The 21,294-nt window shown below is 39.1% G+C and overlaps 1 protein-coding gene across 1 annotated transcript in view; it reads right to left on the bottom strand.

Moving 5' to 3' along the window:
• The window catches only part of LOC122796643 (copine-3-like), a 1,386,610-nt gene that overhangs the window by 609,515 nt on the left and 755,801 nt on the right, over window positions 1–21,294 (bottom strand). The window contains exon 8 of the mRNA XM_044065280.1: window positions 6,177–6,275. Coding sequence (XP_043921215.1) covers window positions 6,177–6,275 — 99 coding nt within the window. The remainder of the gene's footprint in view (window positions 1–6,176; window positions 6,276–21,294) is intronic.

Raw genomic sequence — 21,294 nt, 5'->3', positions numbered from 1 at the left:
CTACCAGCCACCAATTGCAGAAGGGGTGACTGTGGTACCGAACAGATCGGCTCCAAGGTTGGTGACCAGCTTCTCTTTTGGCTCCGAGATGACTCTGATAATGCTGGTGGGGCCGATGGAGATTTTAACTTCTCGGGTCTGACAACCTTCAGATCCAAAGCAACATGTTTCTCAGGCTTCTTAGTCGGCTCAGAAACCAGAGCAGAAGAAACAGATTTTGTAGTGGATTTTTCAGAGGAGGATTTTGAGGACTGATTCCCTTCAATGTCCACCTTAAAAGGTCCCTTCAATAAACCTCTGACAATTAGTTTACTCTTGAGTTCCTTCAGGACCCTGGAGCTGAAACTGTGGCAGATAGAACAGGAATCCTGCAGGTCAACGGCGCCTTTGCAGTAAACACAACTTATGTGCCCATCTGTTAGTGACATCTTTTATGTGCACGAATCACACTTCTTAAAACCAGATTGCTTAACTTCTTTAGCAGAATCTTTAGACATATTGAAAGATTTGTCCACAATAATAGCCAAGCACTATAAGAAAAAACAGTACTCTAATCCAAGGTACAGCCTATGACAGTACAGTAAGGTACAGACAGTACAAATATTAGAAACAAAAAACAAGAAGTTTTTTTTTTTTGATGTATAGAGGGAAAGAAGGGCTAGAGGAGAGGTCTCTAACTTAAACGATGATCTCCTCTAGCCAGAGGAGATGTCTCTAAATTAAACGACGAAACTTCAGAAAGGGATGTAGAAAGGGGAAGGAAGCCCTCTAACTAAAACAGGCTAAAATAAAAGGACAAAAAAACAAATCCTCTAACTAAAACGGATTTGTTAAGGACTAACTAAAAGCTGTGGATAGGGTAAAAGGAGGCCTGCGACAATGACGGCCTACACAAGCAACACTAAAAAACAGTGAAAACCAACAGTAAGGATTTAAACTACTCAAAGTAGACTAAACTGCCTTCAAGTAGTGAAAAATAAGACTTTTTTCCCAAAAAAAGGTTATAGAAACACTACAAACTAATCACACAAACCAAATACTAGCCTGAGCCAGCGAATAGCAATCCCGAAGCAGCAAGTGGCAAACGAGATCAGGGTAACTGTCGCTAGGCATCATGGGACAGGGTATAGCCTCGAGCCAGAGAAAACTCTCGAGTTTTAGTATGCAGCAGAGTCAAAACTGATGCTCGGTTCCAAACCCAAACATCAAGAATGAAGGCGAGATAGGACAGCATAACATCATAATTTTATAAAATACCAGGATATGCCAGGAGAAACTAGAGCAATATGTAATTAAGACACCCAGATAGTTCCAATATTAGTAGTAGCAGGGCTAACAAAATTAATTTTCATACATACTTAAATACGCTGCCAATATATTCAACTCTGTGAACTGTAGGAAGAGGAAATTCTGGATACATTTCAAGTGCTGAGAACAGCACTTCTGGCAAACATAAAAGACTGAAGTAATCCTAATTTCATGAACTTTAATTATAAACTGACTCAGTAATAGGATCCAATTCTGTCATGGTATTCGAAAGTCAAAACATTTGAAGAACTTAAAGAAGGGCATATTTAGTTCCAAACACTTTCCCCATCTCTGGAATAAGCTGCCCTTGCAGGTTAAACAGAGCAACATGCTCATGTCCTTCTAGACTAGTCTTGATGACTGGATGTGTATCTGTAAAGTAATAGCTGGCCTATTCTGCTTCACCCTTCTAGAAGTGGGAGGTACGTCATGAAGCTGTGTACGGAAAAGGTGCAAATGGTATCACAGCCTACTTTTCTTCTAACGTCTATGATCCTATTCACACAAAACAGCTAGAATCAGGTTTAATTCACACTGTACTTCTGGACTACCAAAAGAAATTCCATACAGAACCCAGATTTCTCCACTAGCGTGTCATCATAAAAATATTGTATACTAAATTAGGAGTCATCATTAAGTAAATTTGATACTGCATTGCATTTAAAATATAACTTATTAATTACTGCAATGAGAACTGGAAGGGAACTGTCAGTTGTGTACCGGCCATCAAAAAATTATGGTATGTGTCTAATTAATTTTGTTTTAATACTACAACTACTTCTTTCAAAAAAAAAAAAAAAAAAAAAAACACTTTGTCAGCTGTGCCTGCTTCAACCCTTAATCAATAAACAGTACTTTGGAAAAGCAAACCCCCCCCACACACACACATACACACAATGTCTAACCATGCACCAATTAACAAACTTTCAACTTTTCATATAATACTGCATATGCATTACTTGCATTTCAACAAGGATTGTTAAGAATAAGCATAATTCTGCCTTCCTGTTTAACAGTCAAAATATAATTAGTGCATAAAAACTTCACCCAACTTGTTTTCCATACTATGTGCTACTTTCTCTGTCTGGTAGAAAAAGTAGAAAGGTATACGTACCAGCAGCTACCAACTAGTAAGAAAAAGTCAGAAAGTTATACCATCAAAAAGTTTTAAGGGTCACGATCATAATAGAACTTGTGTGTTAATGGGAAAAGTAGGAGAAGGATGAGATAACGAATATAGAAAAATAGTAAAGAGATAATCACTTATGAAAAAGGCTGAAATAATTATCCAATACAACGCTCAGAGAGGGATCTGCATCTGTGTGAGATGGCGGCAAATGAGATCTGAGGTATTGTTGGCTGACTATGGCATTATGGGTAGAGGGAGGAGGTCGAGAGTTGGATCCGAAGTCTAGTGCATGTGGCAGAGCCAGATCTGAGGTTGGATCTAGTACCCATACATGAAGGAAGAATAAAAAGGACATCTGATCAAAGGTTATCCAGACATATCCCTCTTATTTGTCAGTACTCCTATGATTTGGAAATTTTTTCCTTAGTGCTTAAGTTTCATAGTTTACTTGTTTCACTCCAAACTTAGTTAATAGTCAAGCACATTTCTCTTTTAAAATCCCTATCTTGTTTTCAACTTCTTGACAGCAACCACCTTTGTTTCTCTCTCTCTCTCTTTGGTTCAGCTATAGATCTAGTAAGTCAAGCACTTACTTTCTGATCTCACTTTTTTAAAGGCCGCCATTAACTTAACCCTGGGCTCTTCACCTGACAGTTTCCCTTGTGATTTGCACTACAGACCTTCCACTGACAATGGTATTCTCTCATCATTCGTCATCTTATGAGACCTCATAATTAACAACTACAATGAAATTGACTGCTTTCACAACTTTTTTTTTTTTTTTTTTTTTTTTTAACCAGGTCTAGTCATTAAACAGACCTCCCCCTTCACTTTCTTAAACTACTTTCAGTCACATACAGTTGTATTACTAATAATAATCCCAAAGTTACATCACATACAAAGCAACACATATAATATATATATATATATATATATATATATATATAGTATGTATGCAAGCCTCCACAAACCTAAAACAACTGTCTACACTCAATAGGTAATACATCACTTCCACAAAGATATGGTACTCCTGTACAGCAACAATAGTACTTTTTTTGTAATAGTTACTTCTATGTAGGGTCAGGCAACCTTACACAATTATGTTTTGCAACACAGCAAAACAATGGCACCAGCTTATTCACTGACACTACATTTTTTGTGTACTGAAATAATGAATGACTCATGCAAATGGGCCTCTTCCTTTGAATAGCATCCTATAAGTCTGGGTACAGTTTATTGTTCTGCTTTCAATTATATCTGATGCCACTGCTACGGGACACCTCATGCATGAGGAAATACTACAGAGTGCAATACGGTCCTGTAAAATATGGTGTACCAGATGTCATATAAAGAAGCATATTGGCCAGTTAGCTCCCTTGGCAACTTCTTAGAGAAATCAGGTAGACTACGTAGAACAGTCTAACAACTCATGTGGATTACTACTTCTCAGTCAAGTAGGCAATACCTATATAGGAGTGCACGGACATCAGGATATTTGTCTTCTATGTTGCAGTGCCTGCTACTGATCACACTCCTGACCATACACTGGCTAAAAATGTCATATCCCTCCAATTACCTTTAGGTGCATACAGCTGAAAATGTGTCAGTCAACGTGCATGAACTATCTAATGCTTATATTTGCAGGGACAAGGCAGGCACACTGTAGCAGGTTAGACATTTTAACCACTGTGGCCATGTAACAGCTTGCCTCTGTGACAATGCTATTCTGATCAGTCTATTTACAATGTAGTCCAAACAGCAAATGATACTAGCATCTCACAATGTGCTTCACAGGCTTCATCCAGAGAGCCCCACTACAAACTGCTACAAAAGCCGAATGATCATCACAGGAAAGTGATGTCTCCATTCATAGGTTCGCAGGTAAGTTAGGCTAGCTGACCTTGTGGGCCATTTTAAGCCTAGTCAGTCTCCCTTTTTGTGCTCAAAATAACCTATCCCATTTGGTTACAGACTGGCTTTACCCACCCCATGGCCGATAATTATTTATTACCCTAATGAGAATAACTGTGATCATACCATAGATAATTTGAGGGGACTCATGCATGGGATAAAGCATTTAGGAGCTGCATCTGTCCATTAGTAGTACAAAGGGCAGTCCAAGGGTAAATTTTCTGTTTCATATCCACAGATCACAGTTGTCTTTGAATATGGACAGGGATGATCTTTGTTTTAAGTGGATGGGAGTCTGTCCCATAGCAGCGGTATCCTCTGAGAGATATACCTGTTCCCTCTATACTGTTCTGCTGATGTTGCAGAAGAGGTTTAGATCTGTAGATAAGAGTCTTTCTGATGTCATTTGACTTGTTGATGAGCAGTAAATCCATCAGTAGTGGGTTGTAGGATGCCTTGTATGCCAGACACAAATCACTTCTTAGCAATAAGATACAGAATATAATGACATGACTTTGAGTCAATCCTTGTAGGACATGTTGTTTATGCCTTGTATCCTTTAGTAAGGTATCTCTTTGGGCATCCCAGATGCATGTGTCTGGACAGATAAATGCCAAAGGAAGCATTACATTCAATGACTGGCCTAATGAGAGCTGAGTAAAGGGGCAGAATGGCATCCCAAGATCTAGACATAATCCCTTAGTTTTTAAGGTGTGCAATATAGAAGGAACTTTTTACACCAATGGATACATGTTGGTCAAAAGTTAGGTCACCATCCTCATAGGTTCACAGATCCTGAACAAGTGGGTTAACTCTTAGGGGATTATTGTCAACATGGTAGTTCCCTGGGGAAGATGACTTCCCCAAAGAACACAATAATGCATTCTTTGGCATTTAGTTTCAGTCCTTGACTTTGGCACCAGGTATTTATTTGGGAAAACCTTCTTGCAGGATGGCCAAGTCATTTGTAGTCATTTCTTATATATTTTTAAGTGGATTCTATCCTTAGGTTCTGCAGCTCAGCTTGATCAACTGGAACTCATGCCTTCAACTAGGACAGATGCATACCTGGAACAACCGTGTGGGAAACTTCACACTCACTTGTGAAACTCATCTGATTTGGCTATAAACTGAGAGATAAATGGGAGGCATGCCTTTAAACAGCAACATCCCACTTCACTGGAGTACCATACCTTGGCACGTAAGCAACAACATGACCTGATCATCATATAAGTGTATGCCTTCTCATCTACCTCATTTAGGCAAGGTATTCTAACACAGGCAGGTACATAATCTACATAACACTCAAAAGTTCCCCTAAGGAATAGACATACCATTTGGTCAACCTGTGCACCACTAACATACTGACTGCCAGCCTGAAACTGTTGCATGTACTTCAGTAATACATTTGGATATTACTCTACTTATGAAGGATAACATTCAGTAAATGGCAGTATTACTGCCATAGTACTTTCCTATCTGTGCTTCACACATTGATGCATCTTGACCCCATAAGCAACATATACTGATATACACGCTTCTTCTGTATCATGCTCCAAAGGTATGAAGACTATGTGGAATATACAGCAACCACCACACATCACATTGTTTGCTGGACCACTAATTCTTCTGAACTAAAAGCCTAAGGGGTGAATTTTCAGATGGGGCTAACTGTACTTTAACTACTCCTGTTCTTAAGAGCCACCCTGAAAAAAAAATCTGCAGATAAGCATATTCCAGGTCAATGTACAATTCTAAAATATTTTATTCTATGAAATCCATATATATTTGAAGATTATCTACAGTAACCAAGACAAAAATATCTTACAGGTGATCCTCGTTTTGCTTCACACAGTCTCTCCACGTTAGTTTGAAAAATCCCAATGAGATCATGTGATCCATCATCATCATAGTCATAGCATTCCACCTGAAATAGAAATTCCACTTTGTCAGCGGAGATGTAAACATGTAATATTGAGCGGGGAGCTTTCCCTTTACTTTGTTGACTGCTCCCTTTATAAAATATAATTTCTAATGAAACATATGGTATACAAAAGCAATAAAAATGCATCTATTAAATCAAAATGAGTTTTCACAGCCCATGCAGAATGAAATGAAACGAAAAACAAGTACAAAATGAATAATTCTGAGACTAGAAGAAACATGAGGATAATGACAAAAACAAAGCTTGTTGTTACAACAGTTCCACTAATGAAATCAGTGCATCATTCATCAAACCAAATTATTGCTGTAAATCAGAACACACTGTACATCAAGATTTTACAAGAGACAATGGGCGTCAAACCAACATATTAATTCAATGCGTTATAATTAGGACTGTAGTGGGCTTCTGATGGTAACCAAAAGGACATGAAACCTGGCAGAACAACATGATGATAGTGAACATAAATAGGAAAAATTTTAAGAGATAAAAAAAATCTATCATGTTAAACTCTGGGGAAAAAAGTTTCAATGAGATTTCCACCAGCAAACTTCAGCAGAAAAATCCTGCAGAGATGAGCAAAATGTTCAGGTGAAGAATTAAAGAAAGGTGAATGATAACCACAGTATATAGTTTTAAAAAAGAACAAACTGAAGGGGTTTATAGCTCTGCATTCAGAAAATCAAGAGACAGTTACTAATTAGTAGAGACGTGTGAAGAATAGATTTTCCTCACTCACTTAAATGAAGTATCATGGTTAGGGGCACTGCCAGGACATCTGAAGCTATAATGCAGTTTCTGGCACAAGTAAAACTGAAGCAGACACCACCATGCTACTGTTTCGTACTAGCTTAACTGCAGTGCTGAATCTGCAGCACAAGTGTGAGGAAAGAATTTAAACAGAACAAGTATGGCAAAATGCTGCTTCACCTGTCAGGTTTAAAATATTTTCTCACATTTAGGTTATTATGAGTCAGCACTCCAGCCAGAAATAAATTATTTTGAAAAAAGTACATGCAGGGTATATATACCTTATGCTTGGCTATACTTTTATTTGCAGTCTAATATTGTATAGTACATTACTGACACAGTACAGTACAGTATTAAAATACATAAAATAATATATCTCTCTTTTTCTCTCCCTCCATCTGCTGTCCAACTATGCCATTATCTGTGCACATGCTGCCTTTGAGATACTTTATTTGGAGAGAAATTGCCTCTCGTTACTCTGATGACATTCAGCTTTACCTGTTCTTCCCTCATAGGATCACAGGAGGTTACTAGGCTAACGGTCTCAGGGCCCTTACAAGCCTAGCCAATTTCAACCCGTGCTCCCAAAGGTTTAAGCAGAGACTAAAATCAGCACCTATTGCCCTGTCCAAAAGGGACACAGGTGGAACTCCTGGGGTGAATTTCCAGTTACCCATCCAATTGTCCGAATTAAGCTTAAATAGGGCCAACAAGGGGCTTTGTTTAACATTAATAGAAAGCTTGTTAAAAGGTGGGGCAACCTATGAGACAAATCTGTCTCTCCAGCAAGTTCTGTTGATGTCACATACCAGGTTAAGGTCCTTTGAGCAAGTGACCTGTATGCCATTTGACTTGCAAATGTGCAGCATTTCCATTAAAGCTGGGTCAGAGATTGCTCTATATGCAAGGCAAATGTCGCCTCTGAGCAGTCTATACGTCACAGAGTAAAGTGCAAATGATTTCAGTCTGTCCACATAAGACAGATCTCAAAGACCGTGAATTTTCTTTGCAAAGAACTTTTGTGGTGCCTCTAACTGCTGCAAGTGTTTGGAAAAGAACATACCAGGATACTGCTTGCTGTAAATTCTCTTGTGAATTATTTGGAATCCATGAATCAGTGAATGAGTGATCAAAAGCAAAAACACAACACCTCTATGATGGTTGCTATGACTATACAAGCCCCTCTTTGTCAATGCTGCAGTCCCATGTTTTCCACATCATTTATGGTTGGGGCAGGCTGGAATTTATGTAAAAGGTGCATAATCATTGGGTAATTCAAGAAGACAAAACAACAACAGTTGTTGTAAAGTTATGGTGTTCCAACTTTAGGAATACTACCCTAATGAAGCACCTTATTCTATCTGAGGATCTTCCTGGAGTTGTGCATGCCTTGGTTTTCTCTAACTTGGGGTGCTGAAATTCCTTGTATCTGGCTCCTTCAGACTCACAGTTTGACACAGTGCAACCAGCGATGAACTCTACAACCTGGACACTTATGGGTGCCCCTCATTAACACCATATTATGTCAGTTCTCCAAATTCAGCACTGTTTTTTTGTTTGGCTCAATGCCATCTACAGATGGTACATCACATGAGATACCTGTCTGAAAACAGTAAGAAGGAATATGGATGCTGTGATTTGCTCCCTTCCAGGAATAACTGAGTAGTGTGTTTAAAATCACATGACTTACTTTTCCTGTTTTTTCCATGGTTGCGCCAGCCTATTGCAGCTTTTTCAAAAGAGTTACTTGAAAGCATCTCATATGTTACTAATGATGAGGTCTCTTTGGAGGGTCTATATTACGAGATCGAAATCCCGTTTCTGCAGACACCGCAAGACCGACACATATACTGCGAACTATGGTAATGGCAAATATTCAAAACTGCGAAACACGAAATGTCAAAGTGTCATGGTTGGCCCATCTGCAGTATAGCTCCATAAGGTAAGTGTGCGATAGTTATGGACCTTAGGGCTAGGGTGCGGGTTAAGGTAAGTGCATAGACAGTAATGTATGTAAGGTTTAGTATAAGGTTAGAAGTAGGGTATGGTTAGTGTATGCATGTGTTTTATTTATTATGTTTGGGTATGTAGTATGTAGCGCGCAGTGGCGTTGGCCAACTATGTCAGTTCGAGATTTGAAAATTCGCGGTTTAGCAGGTTCGGTGTATTTGCGGTTCGCGTTATGTGTGTTGGTGTTCGATTATACGGGTTTTTGATGTCGTAATATAGACCCCTCTTTAGAGGCTACAATAATGTAGGGTTATTAAACAAGGGCCTATATGGTTACTGTCATACTGGAATTTGGATGCCCGTGGATTAGAACGCTACTTAACTTTCATAAATTCAAAAATTAAAACTGGTTAAGAGTACATAATGGGCAATAACAGGATTAAGGTTACTGGCACATACATAGTGAAGTGGTTACATATTCACATTTCTGGACCAGTTAAGATGCAGAGCAAGCTACTGATGCACTAATACATTTCTGTTTAAAGAAAATGAATGGAAAGCTCTACAACAGCTGTAGAATTCTCATTTATTTCTTGACACAAAGCTCCCAGCTTTGGTCTGACTGGCTGGGACTTTCTAGTTTCATTTGCACTCTAAAAGGAACTGTATAGATTTTAATACTGTGTTAGATAAAGAGGACTTTGTCAGTTTGATTCCTGATGTCATTATAAAAGCTGGGGAACAAACAGGATGATAATATGGGAGATCAGCATGGAAGATATCGAAGGATAACAAGCCAGGCATATTAGCTGTTTGCAAGCTGAGGTTTGGAAGGTTGCTGATTATATATAATAGTAAAGCTTACTCTGATATGCAGTATTTATTCTATGCTTACCTAGTCTTTCAATAATACTTTTGGTTGATCACAATTTTGTATTGTCTTGTATGAGATGATTTTCTTACGAATCCAGGTTTTAAGTTTATACACCTCAGGCTATGTGCCCATTGAATGGTGCACAGTGACGGTTATCCCACTCCACAAAGGGAGAGCCACCATGGACACCAGAAACTACCGCCCCATTAGCCTGACGAGCCTGGTCTGCAAGGCTTTGGAACGTATCATCATGGAACTTATAAACAATGACATTGGTAATCTCCAAACTCTGGACCCCACCCAGTTCGGGTTTGTAAAAGGCAGATCATGTCTCCTAAACCTGATAGACTTCTTTGAAGCGGTCACCAAAGCCGTAGATGAGGGTAAGGTGGTTCGCACAGCCTATCTTGATCTCGCCAAGGCTTTCAACACCATCCCCCACTCTGTAATTATAGATAAACTCACTAAACTAGATATAAATCCATATGTCACAAGATGGGTTGCCAACTGGCTCACTGACAGAACCCACCACTGTGAAAGTAGCAGACTCCAAATCCAACTTCAAACCAGTGACAAGTGGAGTACCACAGGGTTCACTCCTGGGTCCTCCCCGTTTGGTATCTACTTCTTTGAAGTACAGGCTAACACAGAAAGTCTTTGGTTAACGAAGTTCGCAGATGACTGCAAACTAGGAACCATAATCAAAACTCCAAAAGATGTGAACATCCTACAAAAGGGCCTCTCTGAGACAGATGTCTGGTGTCAAAGCCATGGCCTCAAGCTCAATGTCAAAAAGTACATTGTCATCCCTTTTGGTAAAAACTCTGTACCCATGAACTACCACATAGGCGGTAGTCTACTTATCACCGAAAGTGTGATAAGAGTCCTTGGGATACAGGTGGACAGTAGTCTCTCCTTTGATAATCACATTGCCACAGTAGTCAGGAAATCCTTCTATGTGGCACACCTCATCACAAAAGGTTTCTCATCCAGGAAAAAAAGAGGTCATTGTTCCACTCTACTCGTCACTCATTAGACCCATTATAGAGTACAACTCCCCTTTTGGTATGTACCTCACAAGACATCTACAACAACTGGAAAGGCCACAGAAATACCTCACAAAGAGGATTACCGGCCTCAAACAGATGCCCTATGCAGACAGTCTAAAAAAACTGCAGCTTTACTCCGTTGCATATCGCCTACTCAGAGGCGATCTCTACCCAACATACAAAGCTATGTCAAACCCAGAGCTTTTGAACATGCTCCACTTAAAGAAATCCCAATCCCTCCGAGCTACATGCTCTAGGGACCTAAACCTTGTCACCACAATAAGCAGAACATGCTGGAGGGATAGATTCCTGTCCCAGAGACTTCCCATACTCTGGAACAAACTACCTATCTATATCAAACAAAGCTCCACATTAGCACTCTTCAAGAAAAATCTTGATGATTGGATGGGAGATAGGAAATTCACCCCCGACATCACTTCTGTGGCTCTACTCGACAGTGGCACAGGAAAATAATTTTCTTGGGTGGCGAAACCCAGGGTACCTTTTGGCTAGGCTTATATAGGCCCTAGGGCCAATAGCCTAGTACCTACCTATGAACCTAAACATTGGGCTTCTATGTGACAACTGGGCTACAGTTTTATGAGCTACACCACTGTCAATTTATGCACAGTGGTACAGGCTGTAACATACTGCAGGCACCAAATAATAAAGAAGAGGTGACTGGACAAAGTTTGACAAATTTACACTGCTATCTTTTGTAATAGTGAACAACCAAATCAGCTGAAGCTCAGGTTTAAGGATTTTACCCAACTCAAACTGAGCACAGTGCCTTCCAGTGCAATCTTGACAACAGTAAATGAAACCTAAACAGTCCATTTTAAACTCAAAAATACACATGGTATTTTCCAAAGGAATTGTTATTTTTCCAGTAGCACCCCATCTCTCGTCTTTATGATAACACTACTGCCAGCTAGACCACATTAAGCTACTGAGACACAACTATTGTTTATCCTTTAAGGGCCAGATTCCAAAAGAGTTGCTCTCAGTCTAAGTCTGCCTGATTTCAAAAGACCTGCTCTCATTATAAGTGACTTACTTCGGTGTAAAGCCTATCTATAAACTGGCTTACTATGGGGGAACAGATTCTATAACACCTGCTCTCAGCCTGCCCTCAGTATGTGTTCTCTTACACTGACAGCAAGTCTTTTGGAATCAGGGACTACATATTTGTATGGTAGCACTGATCTGAGCAGTAACTCTTCAAAAGGAGAAAGCCAGCAATTATTAGTACCCCATATCAAAGTGCATACCCTTAAGCCAATAATTAAATCATCAGACACAAACATTTTCAAGTAAATAATAAGCCTTTTAATTGAAATAAATAAAACTAAACAATGCACTCAAAAATCTCATATACAAGAACTTTGTAGCTGCACAAAATACCTATGAAATAAATGTGTTTAGACAGACAGAAGGCACAAGTTGAATTCTGGTTAGCAGCCTGTCTAGTAGTTCAAGAGATGAAAGCAATTTCTATCCACCTCTGACTTGGAAGTCCCAAAAGTAGCTGCTCAGTTACACAGATTAAAGCTCAAGATGAATTCTGTTCATCAAAAATTTAGTCCACTGTGCACCATCCAGGCCCAATTTAGTAACTCAAATGTCAGTTGTTTTCTCTCCACCAAAACAGTTCAAGGCAGTTCCTCCTGTTTGGATTTAAAATTTGGATGATGTTTTCCTAGGGGGAGCGGGGGGTCTGTGCCCAATTAGTTACTGTCTAAATAAAGAAATATATTTTTAAGTTGAAAGTACTGCAAACCTGTATACATTTGACAAAATAGGAAGTCTGTGAAATCAGTGGTAGCTGGACAAAAATGCATCAAGCAATGTTTGATGCAAAATAATTTTCTTTTGGTAAAGTCTCTGAATGATGTACACTTTTGTTAAGATGAGATATGTACCAGTCTTTGCCCAATGTTTTACTGATATATTGCATTTGTTTGTACAAATGTCTCATAGAATCTGCAATTATGTCATTTATTTACGAGTTTTTAAGCTAAAAATAAAAGTAAATAAAACTGTATTAAAACTAGTAAAATTATCATCTCATCTAAAGAAATGTTGGTGGGAAAAGTGTGTGATGAGAGGTCCTTTTTGAAGGCTTCTTCTGAGGCAACATCTTTGACAACATCCTGGTTAGTTCATTGAGAGGTCATGCAAATGCAAGAGAAATAAGAGGGAAGAAATACAAGCCACATCATGTAGACTGAAAATTTCAAGTTACAACAAATTTGAAGAAACAAATCCTGTTGGAAGCTCACCAGATAATGTTATCATGGGTACTGTGTTCAGAACTTGAGTTATGCAAATCCCAGAAGTCAGAAGCAGCAGTCACTTGAGGTGAAAGGTCAATATTCACTCCACTCTTAAAGAGGAAAGGTTATTCAAATTCAGTAATTCAGTTACTGGTTCTGGCATATGACACTGCAGGCAAAGATGATGGGAAAACTTATCGGGGGGAAGGGCTTGTGCTGATGTGGATTGACTGTTTGAGCCATAGTGGAGGCTAGGGCTGAAAATAACTGTTGCGCTGGGTGTGTGGGATATCTGAAAAGACATGTTTCCTATGGCCCAGGGTAGGCATCCTCAAAGGCTTCATTTCACTGCCTACAGAGTCTAAATTTGATACATGGAAAGGTAGGGTTATGAGAAGTCAGTGCATTCAGAGAAAAGATGCAGGTGCCCACTCCCCTCTATCTCCTAAACACTGTATTCCAGAGGAAAGCACCAGATTATTTTGACTTTCCACTACCACTTTCTTCCCCACTAGCAAACCCCAAATCAGGGGTAGTATTAGGATTGGAGGGACACAGCATTAGGAGGGATAAGAGGCAGCTGAACGTCAATCTGCAACACCAAGTATTCTCTCACAGAAATGGTTAGTAAACTTACACCTAGTCAGCAGGTCTGTAGCAATTTTTATTTTATTTTATTTATACTTTTATTCATTCTTTTTTTTTTTTTTTTTCATAACATTTAAATGAAATCACCCTGTGCAGAAACTTGGCTTGGTCACTTTATACCTTCACAGTCTCCTAAAACGCTACCATAGTACTCTTGGACATACACAACAACACTGACCAAAGTTACATTTTTCATTCATTGCTAAACGTGAAAAACCCACTAGAATGGTTTCAAATGTAACTTAGGATCTCAGCTGTAGTTAAGCTACTTGATCAGAAATGTGCAACATACAGTAGATATTCTAGTAATCAGACTTCTGAAATGCAGGATACAACTTACAGGCAACTGATATGCTCAGCAGTTGTCTTATACAATATAACAAAACAACAATAAAGCAATCCTAACACATAAGCACCTTTCTGTTTTGGCATGAAAATGGTTAACAAGCACTCAGATTTAATACACTCACATCGACACATTCATAAATGTACACACATATACAAGAAGTAACGTTTCACAGACAAATGTGTTTTGTAAATGTAAAAGATGCATGGGAACTATGCAGCACACAGCCTTTCATAATCAACCACCATATAGAAAATAACAACCCTAGTACAATCCACAAATCCACAGAAAACAGGCAAGTTTATTCCTCTGACGTCTCGGCCTTCAATGACTCCTTGAAGGCCGAGACGTCAGAGGAATAAACTTGCCTGTTTTCTGTGGATTTGTGGATTGTACTAGGGTTGTTATTTTCTACTTTTGGAAGTTCTTTGGTTGCTCGTGTATTTCAACCACCATATAGCACTAAAAAGCCTAAATTGGTTACAACTGCCACATCAACTAACATATACACAACTTACCACCTATAAAATTACCCAGCATCCATCTGCCTGTCCAGCGCTAAAAACATTCTGCACTACTATGTTCCCAATCGGGCACTGCGATCCAGTAACCAAAAACTCCTGTTTACAAACCTAGCAAATCTGCTGGGCATTGTCTGTACTCCTACAAGGTTGCTAAGGCTTGGAACTCCTTACCGATTATTCATCATGTCTATACCCTCCCATCTTTCACCACCTGAAAGACTTCCTAGCTAAAATCTGGCTCTGTTCTTGCTCAAAACTAGGATAAACTATATCACTAAATGTGAGCAAGTACCTTTTCATTCCTTATACCTCCCTATTTTCCCTTCTTTGCTTGCTTCCTTACTGCTATCAAATTCTCTTCCCTGACTTCCTCTCTAAATATACTATAAGCCTGTTTTTTCCTCGCTTCATATTGCAACTCTTATTTGTATTAGACTAACTTACCTTTAATTTCTCCACAAATTGTCTAAAATCTCTCTAAATATTAAATGAGTGTCATATACCTAGTATCGATTGTTAACCAATGTTTTTATATGATGTCTAATTTGTTATAATTATTGAAACTGCAGACGTTGTTGTTTGATTTCTGAAGACTGTAAAGTTATTGTTCTAAAAATGTTTTAAAATAATTTGGAGCTTTTCTCCCCAGGCTACCACTGAAAATGGGCTTGTACCTAGTTGGACCTTCCCAGTAATCAAATTTCAATAAATAATTAAATATATTTTTTGTGGTGGTGGCAGTAGTACATTCCAAGAACCAACATATGAATGCTGTTGAAATAAGAACCATTTATTCTGTGAAATAATAATTAACTTTTACCTGCAGAGTCTATCTGAACCCAGTTTCATGTATAGTGGAAAGCTCTGTTGCAGGTGTGGAGCTTATAAATGGACTGGTCTAATCCATGGACTACATTTTGCCTTTACAATCCTACACGTATGTATAGGGCTTACTTGAGTAGTAGGGCTGCTACATTCCAGAGCTTATGAACGAAACAGTACAGTCGTAAACTTACCATAACAGTAGATGTTCAACTAGATCACTGTTGAAGTAGCATATACGTAGCTTTATGGGACATATCCTGCCAAGGATCAGACATCAGGCCAGTATGCAGAAGCTTCTGGGTGCCTTCCATGCAAAAAAGCTTGAGGGCATGCTGGTACAAAAACAGACATACAAGTACCAAAATTCATAGCTTTCCTGTCCCTTGCCAAAAAATAAAGCTCAAGTATAGAAGCAACCTGATGAGGTTGCAAACTTTGGATATTTATGTGCTAGGAGAAACAGGGACAGGGTCAAACTGATCCCCATCCTGGTCAAAGATTATACATTTTAGATACATGTAAAGAATAGAATCTAAAAATGGTCAATAACCCCAAACTGATTAGGAGGTGGGTTGCAGTGTAACACTGACCTATTTGAATGTTTTCTGTTATGGTAAGCTTACTTACACAACTACACTATGTTCATCATTAGACAATTGTTGCAGTAGCATATAGTTATATGAGACGATTATTAAAGCCAGATAACCAGGGAGAAGGACAGATTGGTACAATCCAGGAGCCCCTGGAAAACTGTTATACCAAATCCTGCTCTGGCCCTGGAAAATTAATCAGTCTGGTAATGCTTGGTGAAGGTTTGAATGGATGATGAAGTAGGATTCCACCCTTTTCCAATATCCCTTAGGAGTAGCCAGATCTCTGGTAGAGCGAGTTTCAGCATTCTGAAGATGGTACTTACCAAGATAAGAATAACAAAATTGGATGGAATGGAATAACCATTTAGAAACTGTTTGACACTAGCTGTCGTTTTTTCTTTCCATCAAAAGAGGTACACAGATTATTCAAATCTCTAAAAGTTTTTGTCTTATCAGTGAAGTACCTGAGTTGTCAGTGAACATCCAGAGTATGTAAGATTCTTTCTCCTCTAAATTTTAATTTAAGAAAGAACACAGGGAGATGAATTAATTTATTTAAGGCAAATTCTGAGACCTCTTTAGGATTTTAGGAAGGATTAGTTCTTAAGACTACCCTGTCCCTATGAAATATGAGGAAGGGTTAAGTCATCATCGAAGCTTGCAACTCAGACTCTCACCTAAAGTCAGAGCAGTTAGTAAAACAGTTCTTGTCAAGAATTTCAAGTCACTTGATAACTGGTTCAAAGGATGGCATTCTAATATACAGCTGAAATTCCAAGGAGAAGCCACTTTTTTCAAGGAGCACGGATATGCAGCACCCCTTTCAAAAATTACTTTACCTGGAATAAGGAAGAAATGGGAATCTAAAGGCAGGCATGGAAAAAATGGCTGAAAGACTAATTTTAATAGCAGAGTAATAAAGGCTTTACTTGAGCAATTCATGCAGAAAGTGGATAACCAGAGGGACTTCTGTTATGGATAGGTCCTGGTTGTTCTTATGGCACCATCTGGAAAAATCTCTTCTGTTTGGCTAAATAGGATTTCCTAGCAGCCAGTTTTCTAGCCTCCATTAATATCTGCTAAACATCTATAAGTAAAAAAATGTGTAAGTGGGATTAAAATTCTATCATCCAAGCAGTCAGATGTAAGTTTTACATGCTTAGGTGGATCAGTGATCCCTTAACCCTACACACGTACACCTGTTCTCTACGGAAGTTTGTGGTACCTGCCTTGAATATTTTCATGAGAAGGGAGAACTAATACTGTCAAGGCTGAAAGGAAGTTAGCAAAAAGACTGCTGCACAGTCCTTTGGAATCTTTAAAAGAAGTTTGGTTGTCAGAGAAATGAGAGGAAAAACAGAGGAACATTCCCATCTATGGCAAAGAAAAGGCATCTGACATCTAGATCTTTCTACAATGTGTCCTGGAACAGAATTTTTTTAACTATCTGCTGTGACTGGAGGCAAACAGCTCTATCTGTGGAGTTCCCCACAGATGAATACTTTCCTGTAAGTTCCCTGAGTGTAACATCAATTAGTGAGGGTCTGTCCTGAATTTGCCCAATGTGTCTGCCACTGTATACTGCTCCAGTGGAATGCAAATATTCTGCAGATATAGACTGTGCTGAGTTGCAATTTCCCAGGCTATCATGAATATTCTACACAGGGGTTAAGATCCGATTTCCTCTTGTTTATGTACCATATCACCATGGTGTTGTTTAAGACTACCAGCTGAGGACCTGGAGTCCACAAATGGTTCAAGGTCTTTAAAGCATTAAAAAAGGCCATTTTTTGATATTTATGTGTATCATCCCCGAGATGATGGTCCCACATTCCTTGCACTTTGGATCCCTTGGGTAGAGCATCTCATACAAAGTTTGATGAAAATGTGGTTACAGACTGAGAAGAGTAAGGGGAGGGGTAAGGGAGATGTGAATTCAGTATAGTTAGCTTTGACCACAACAATCCTACATGACAAAATTCAACATTAGGACTGCAAATTTCAGAGGATGTTGGTGCTGAGTCCACTATTTCTTAAGAAACCACTGTATTTTCCTGATGTGTAGTCTGGCTAGTGGAATCATCAGGATAGGGAAAAGCCATGTACCCAGAATCCTCAGATAATCCTTTGCAGCAGTTGCTATTTGTCGGGAAAAAAAATAAGAAATTAAGGAAGTAACATGCAGTCTTTTGGGGGGTAGATAAGCCATTATTAAGGATGTGTCAAGAAGACACTGTAAATTACAGAATGTACATGGCAACTGGGCTACGTGGCCAGTTATGCTTTGTCAGTACTCGCCCTTAGACTTTATTTCCATTTTCAAGAAGCAATAGTGTAGTCATGCAAGGGGTGTGTTTATGAAAACCCATCTAATTGTCTAATTCCCTCTTAAAGGAAAACAATGTGTTACATTGCTTTATCTGGAAAGTAGGTTTGTTCCAAAGAATGGAAAGTCATTGAGTGACAAATCTCTCTCTTTACTGTGACTTGTTTGCAGGTTCATATAGCTTGCTTCCAGTGATGTTTGATTTGAGGTGAAATAAGAAGTCTTGGACTGCCAGATACCCAACAGCTGACAAGCAAAGGCACTGACTGCTGCAAAGGAGTGTATGGAATGCTGAACACAAGGAAACAACCTACAGCCCTTCTTGGTAGCTCAGGTCCTTTAGGCCCACAGCTATTGATCTCTCTATTTTTTTATTTTTTTGTCAGGAAGTGTTTTCTTTTTTCTACATGCTTAATATGTTAATTAAGACGCATCCAAAAATGGGTATTGTAATCAGTGACTGGTCTGATCAGTGTAGAAGACAGAGGGGGTGATGACTTCTCTGGATAAAGAGGAAAGACCCTTTGCAATCAGCTTTGCCAGATGGAAGGATTTCCTCATCACTGTTGCAACACAATGATCAAAGTAGAGGGAGTTATCTACTTATGTTCCAATGTCTCGCACATCTTCATTTTGGAGTGAGGTGTTTTCAATTCTATGAGCTTGGGGGTGTTTGCCGATGCAACAATATTAATTTTCAGAACATCAGCTGTTTACAAGTGTAAGCTCACTTTGTTTCTTCTGCATATTGTAAAGGAATTTAAGTATAATGCCCAGTTTACAATCTGCAAAACTTGGTTGACCAAAGTTCTCAGTTTTTAATTTGGTGATCACAGAAGTATATGCCGAACAGCAGATGTCTCAGCATGGATCCTTCTGTTATCCCACTAATTACTTTTATGATCTCCGAGGATGCACCTGCCACCCTCACTGTGTGGGTTCTGTCCCTCAGCCAATTTGCTACCCATCCAACTCCATAGGAGTCAATTTGGAGTGCATTTAGCTTGTTGATAAAGTTGACAAGTAGTATGGTATCAAATGCCTTAGATGAAGTCTATGTATGCTGAATTAACAGCTTGACCACTGCTCATTGGCTTGCATTCCCTCTCAAAAAATCACCAAATTCATTAGACAGGATTCACCCTTCACAAAGGCAAACTGTTGGGAGTCAACCCATGTATAAGATTTTTTTTTTTACTCTGCAGTTAATCAGGTCTGTTATAACCTATTCCACAGCCTTGCAGATGAGGCTTGTTGGGCTGGTGGCTCTGCCCTTGTGGAGCGCTGTCACAATTGTAGTGTATCAAACCTTGGGGACAAACCAGTAGATTAGCTCTAGAAATGAAGATGACTTCTCTAGACTGAGATGAAAATAGTTTTTGAAACAGATTTCTGACAAAAATCAGTGACTCTTGAACATTTTGTAAAGAGTTTGCAAAAACAGTGGCATTGCTCAAAAAGGGAAAAATATGAATTCCCTATAGTCTGCAAAAGACGGATACTGGAGCTACAACTAGAAGAGAAATGAAAATATAAACCAAAGACAGAAAAACCTTAAAAAGGGTCTGGAATCTCTATGACTGGGAATGTGATGACAGGAGTCTGAGCTCCAGTGTCACCAAAACAGAGAGCAAAGAGAGAGAAAAGGGGAGAAAGAAATGAGTCTCAAAGTTGAGAATTTGGAATTTTGCAACTTTTAGGGAGAGACTGAGAAAAGATAGGTCCAAAGCAAGTCTCCAGGTTCCCACTTTTTTGGGTACTAAAAATATTCTTAATTCAAATGCCCTGGAGTAGCTAGTCTGCACTCCCATTAATGGAACAAATATCCTAGATCTGGTAATCACAAATATGGGACAGTGCGGCATCCCCCGTTAGAGTTATGCCCTCACTGGTAAGATCAGATCACAAAGTGGTCTCCTTTAAAATAAAGTTAAAACTAGTCCCCTCACCTAAACCCAAAAACTTTAAGAACTTCTCTAAGATAAATTACCCCCTGTTAAGGGACAGCATAACTAGTGACCACGCTCCCCTAAATCCAGAAAACACAAAAACCTACACCGAGGCATACAGAAAATCTCTGTACGACCATATAAAAAACTGCAAAGAAATGGCAATACCAGACCAAAATATACTCGGGTCAAACCGCAAAAACAAGCCACCCTGGCAGACCCCTGGTATTAACAGGTTATACAACAAAAGAAAGAAAATCCTGTAAAGAAGTAAAAGGGAATGTGCACAACACAGCAAAAAGTCCCTCATTAGTCTAAACAAGCGAATCAGGAACTAGTCAAGTCTCTGAAAGCAGACTTTGAGGTTAAAATAGCCTCCAAAGCAAAAGATAACCATAAGGCATTCTTCACTTATGTACTCAGCCAGAAGATATACCATATCTGCTGGTTGACAAATTTGGCTCAAATTTCACTTCACCACCACCTCCAGTTCTCCCCAAGAGATACCCTCCACCATTCCAATGCCAATTATCACCAAAGAAAATGTTGCCACTGCATTCCCTAAAGTTAAAAAACTGCTTCAATGGGGCCCGATGATATAACAGGCCGTCTCTTAAAGCTTAAATCAGGACTTGTCAAGCCCATAAGGATCTCTTTTTAACCACAAACTTTGGACTGGTTTTGCCCTGATACAGTGGAGGACAGCAACAGTCATCCCTCTGCATAAATGGGAACTAACTACAGAGTCAAGGATATTACAGACCCATAAGTTTGACTAGTCTTATATGTAAGACCATGGAAACAGTTACCATGGACCTGATAAATAATGACATAGGAAACCTCCAAACACTGGAATAAACCCAATTCAGCTTTGTCAAGGGCAGGTCATGCCTA

This window comes from Protopterus annectens, chromosome 3.part0, assembly GCF_019279795.1.
Source record: "Protopterus annectens isolate FY-2018-M chromosome 3.part0, PAN1.0, whole genome shotgun sequence".
NCBI lineage: Eukaryota > Metazoa > Chordata > Ceratodontiformes > Protopteridae > Protopterus > Protopterus annectens.
Note: the sequence above shows the minus strand (reverse complement) of the source record. Positions and strands in the feature narration are given on the sequence as shown.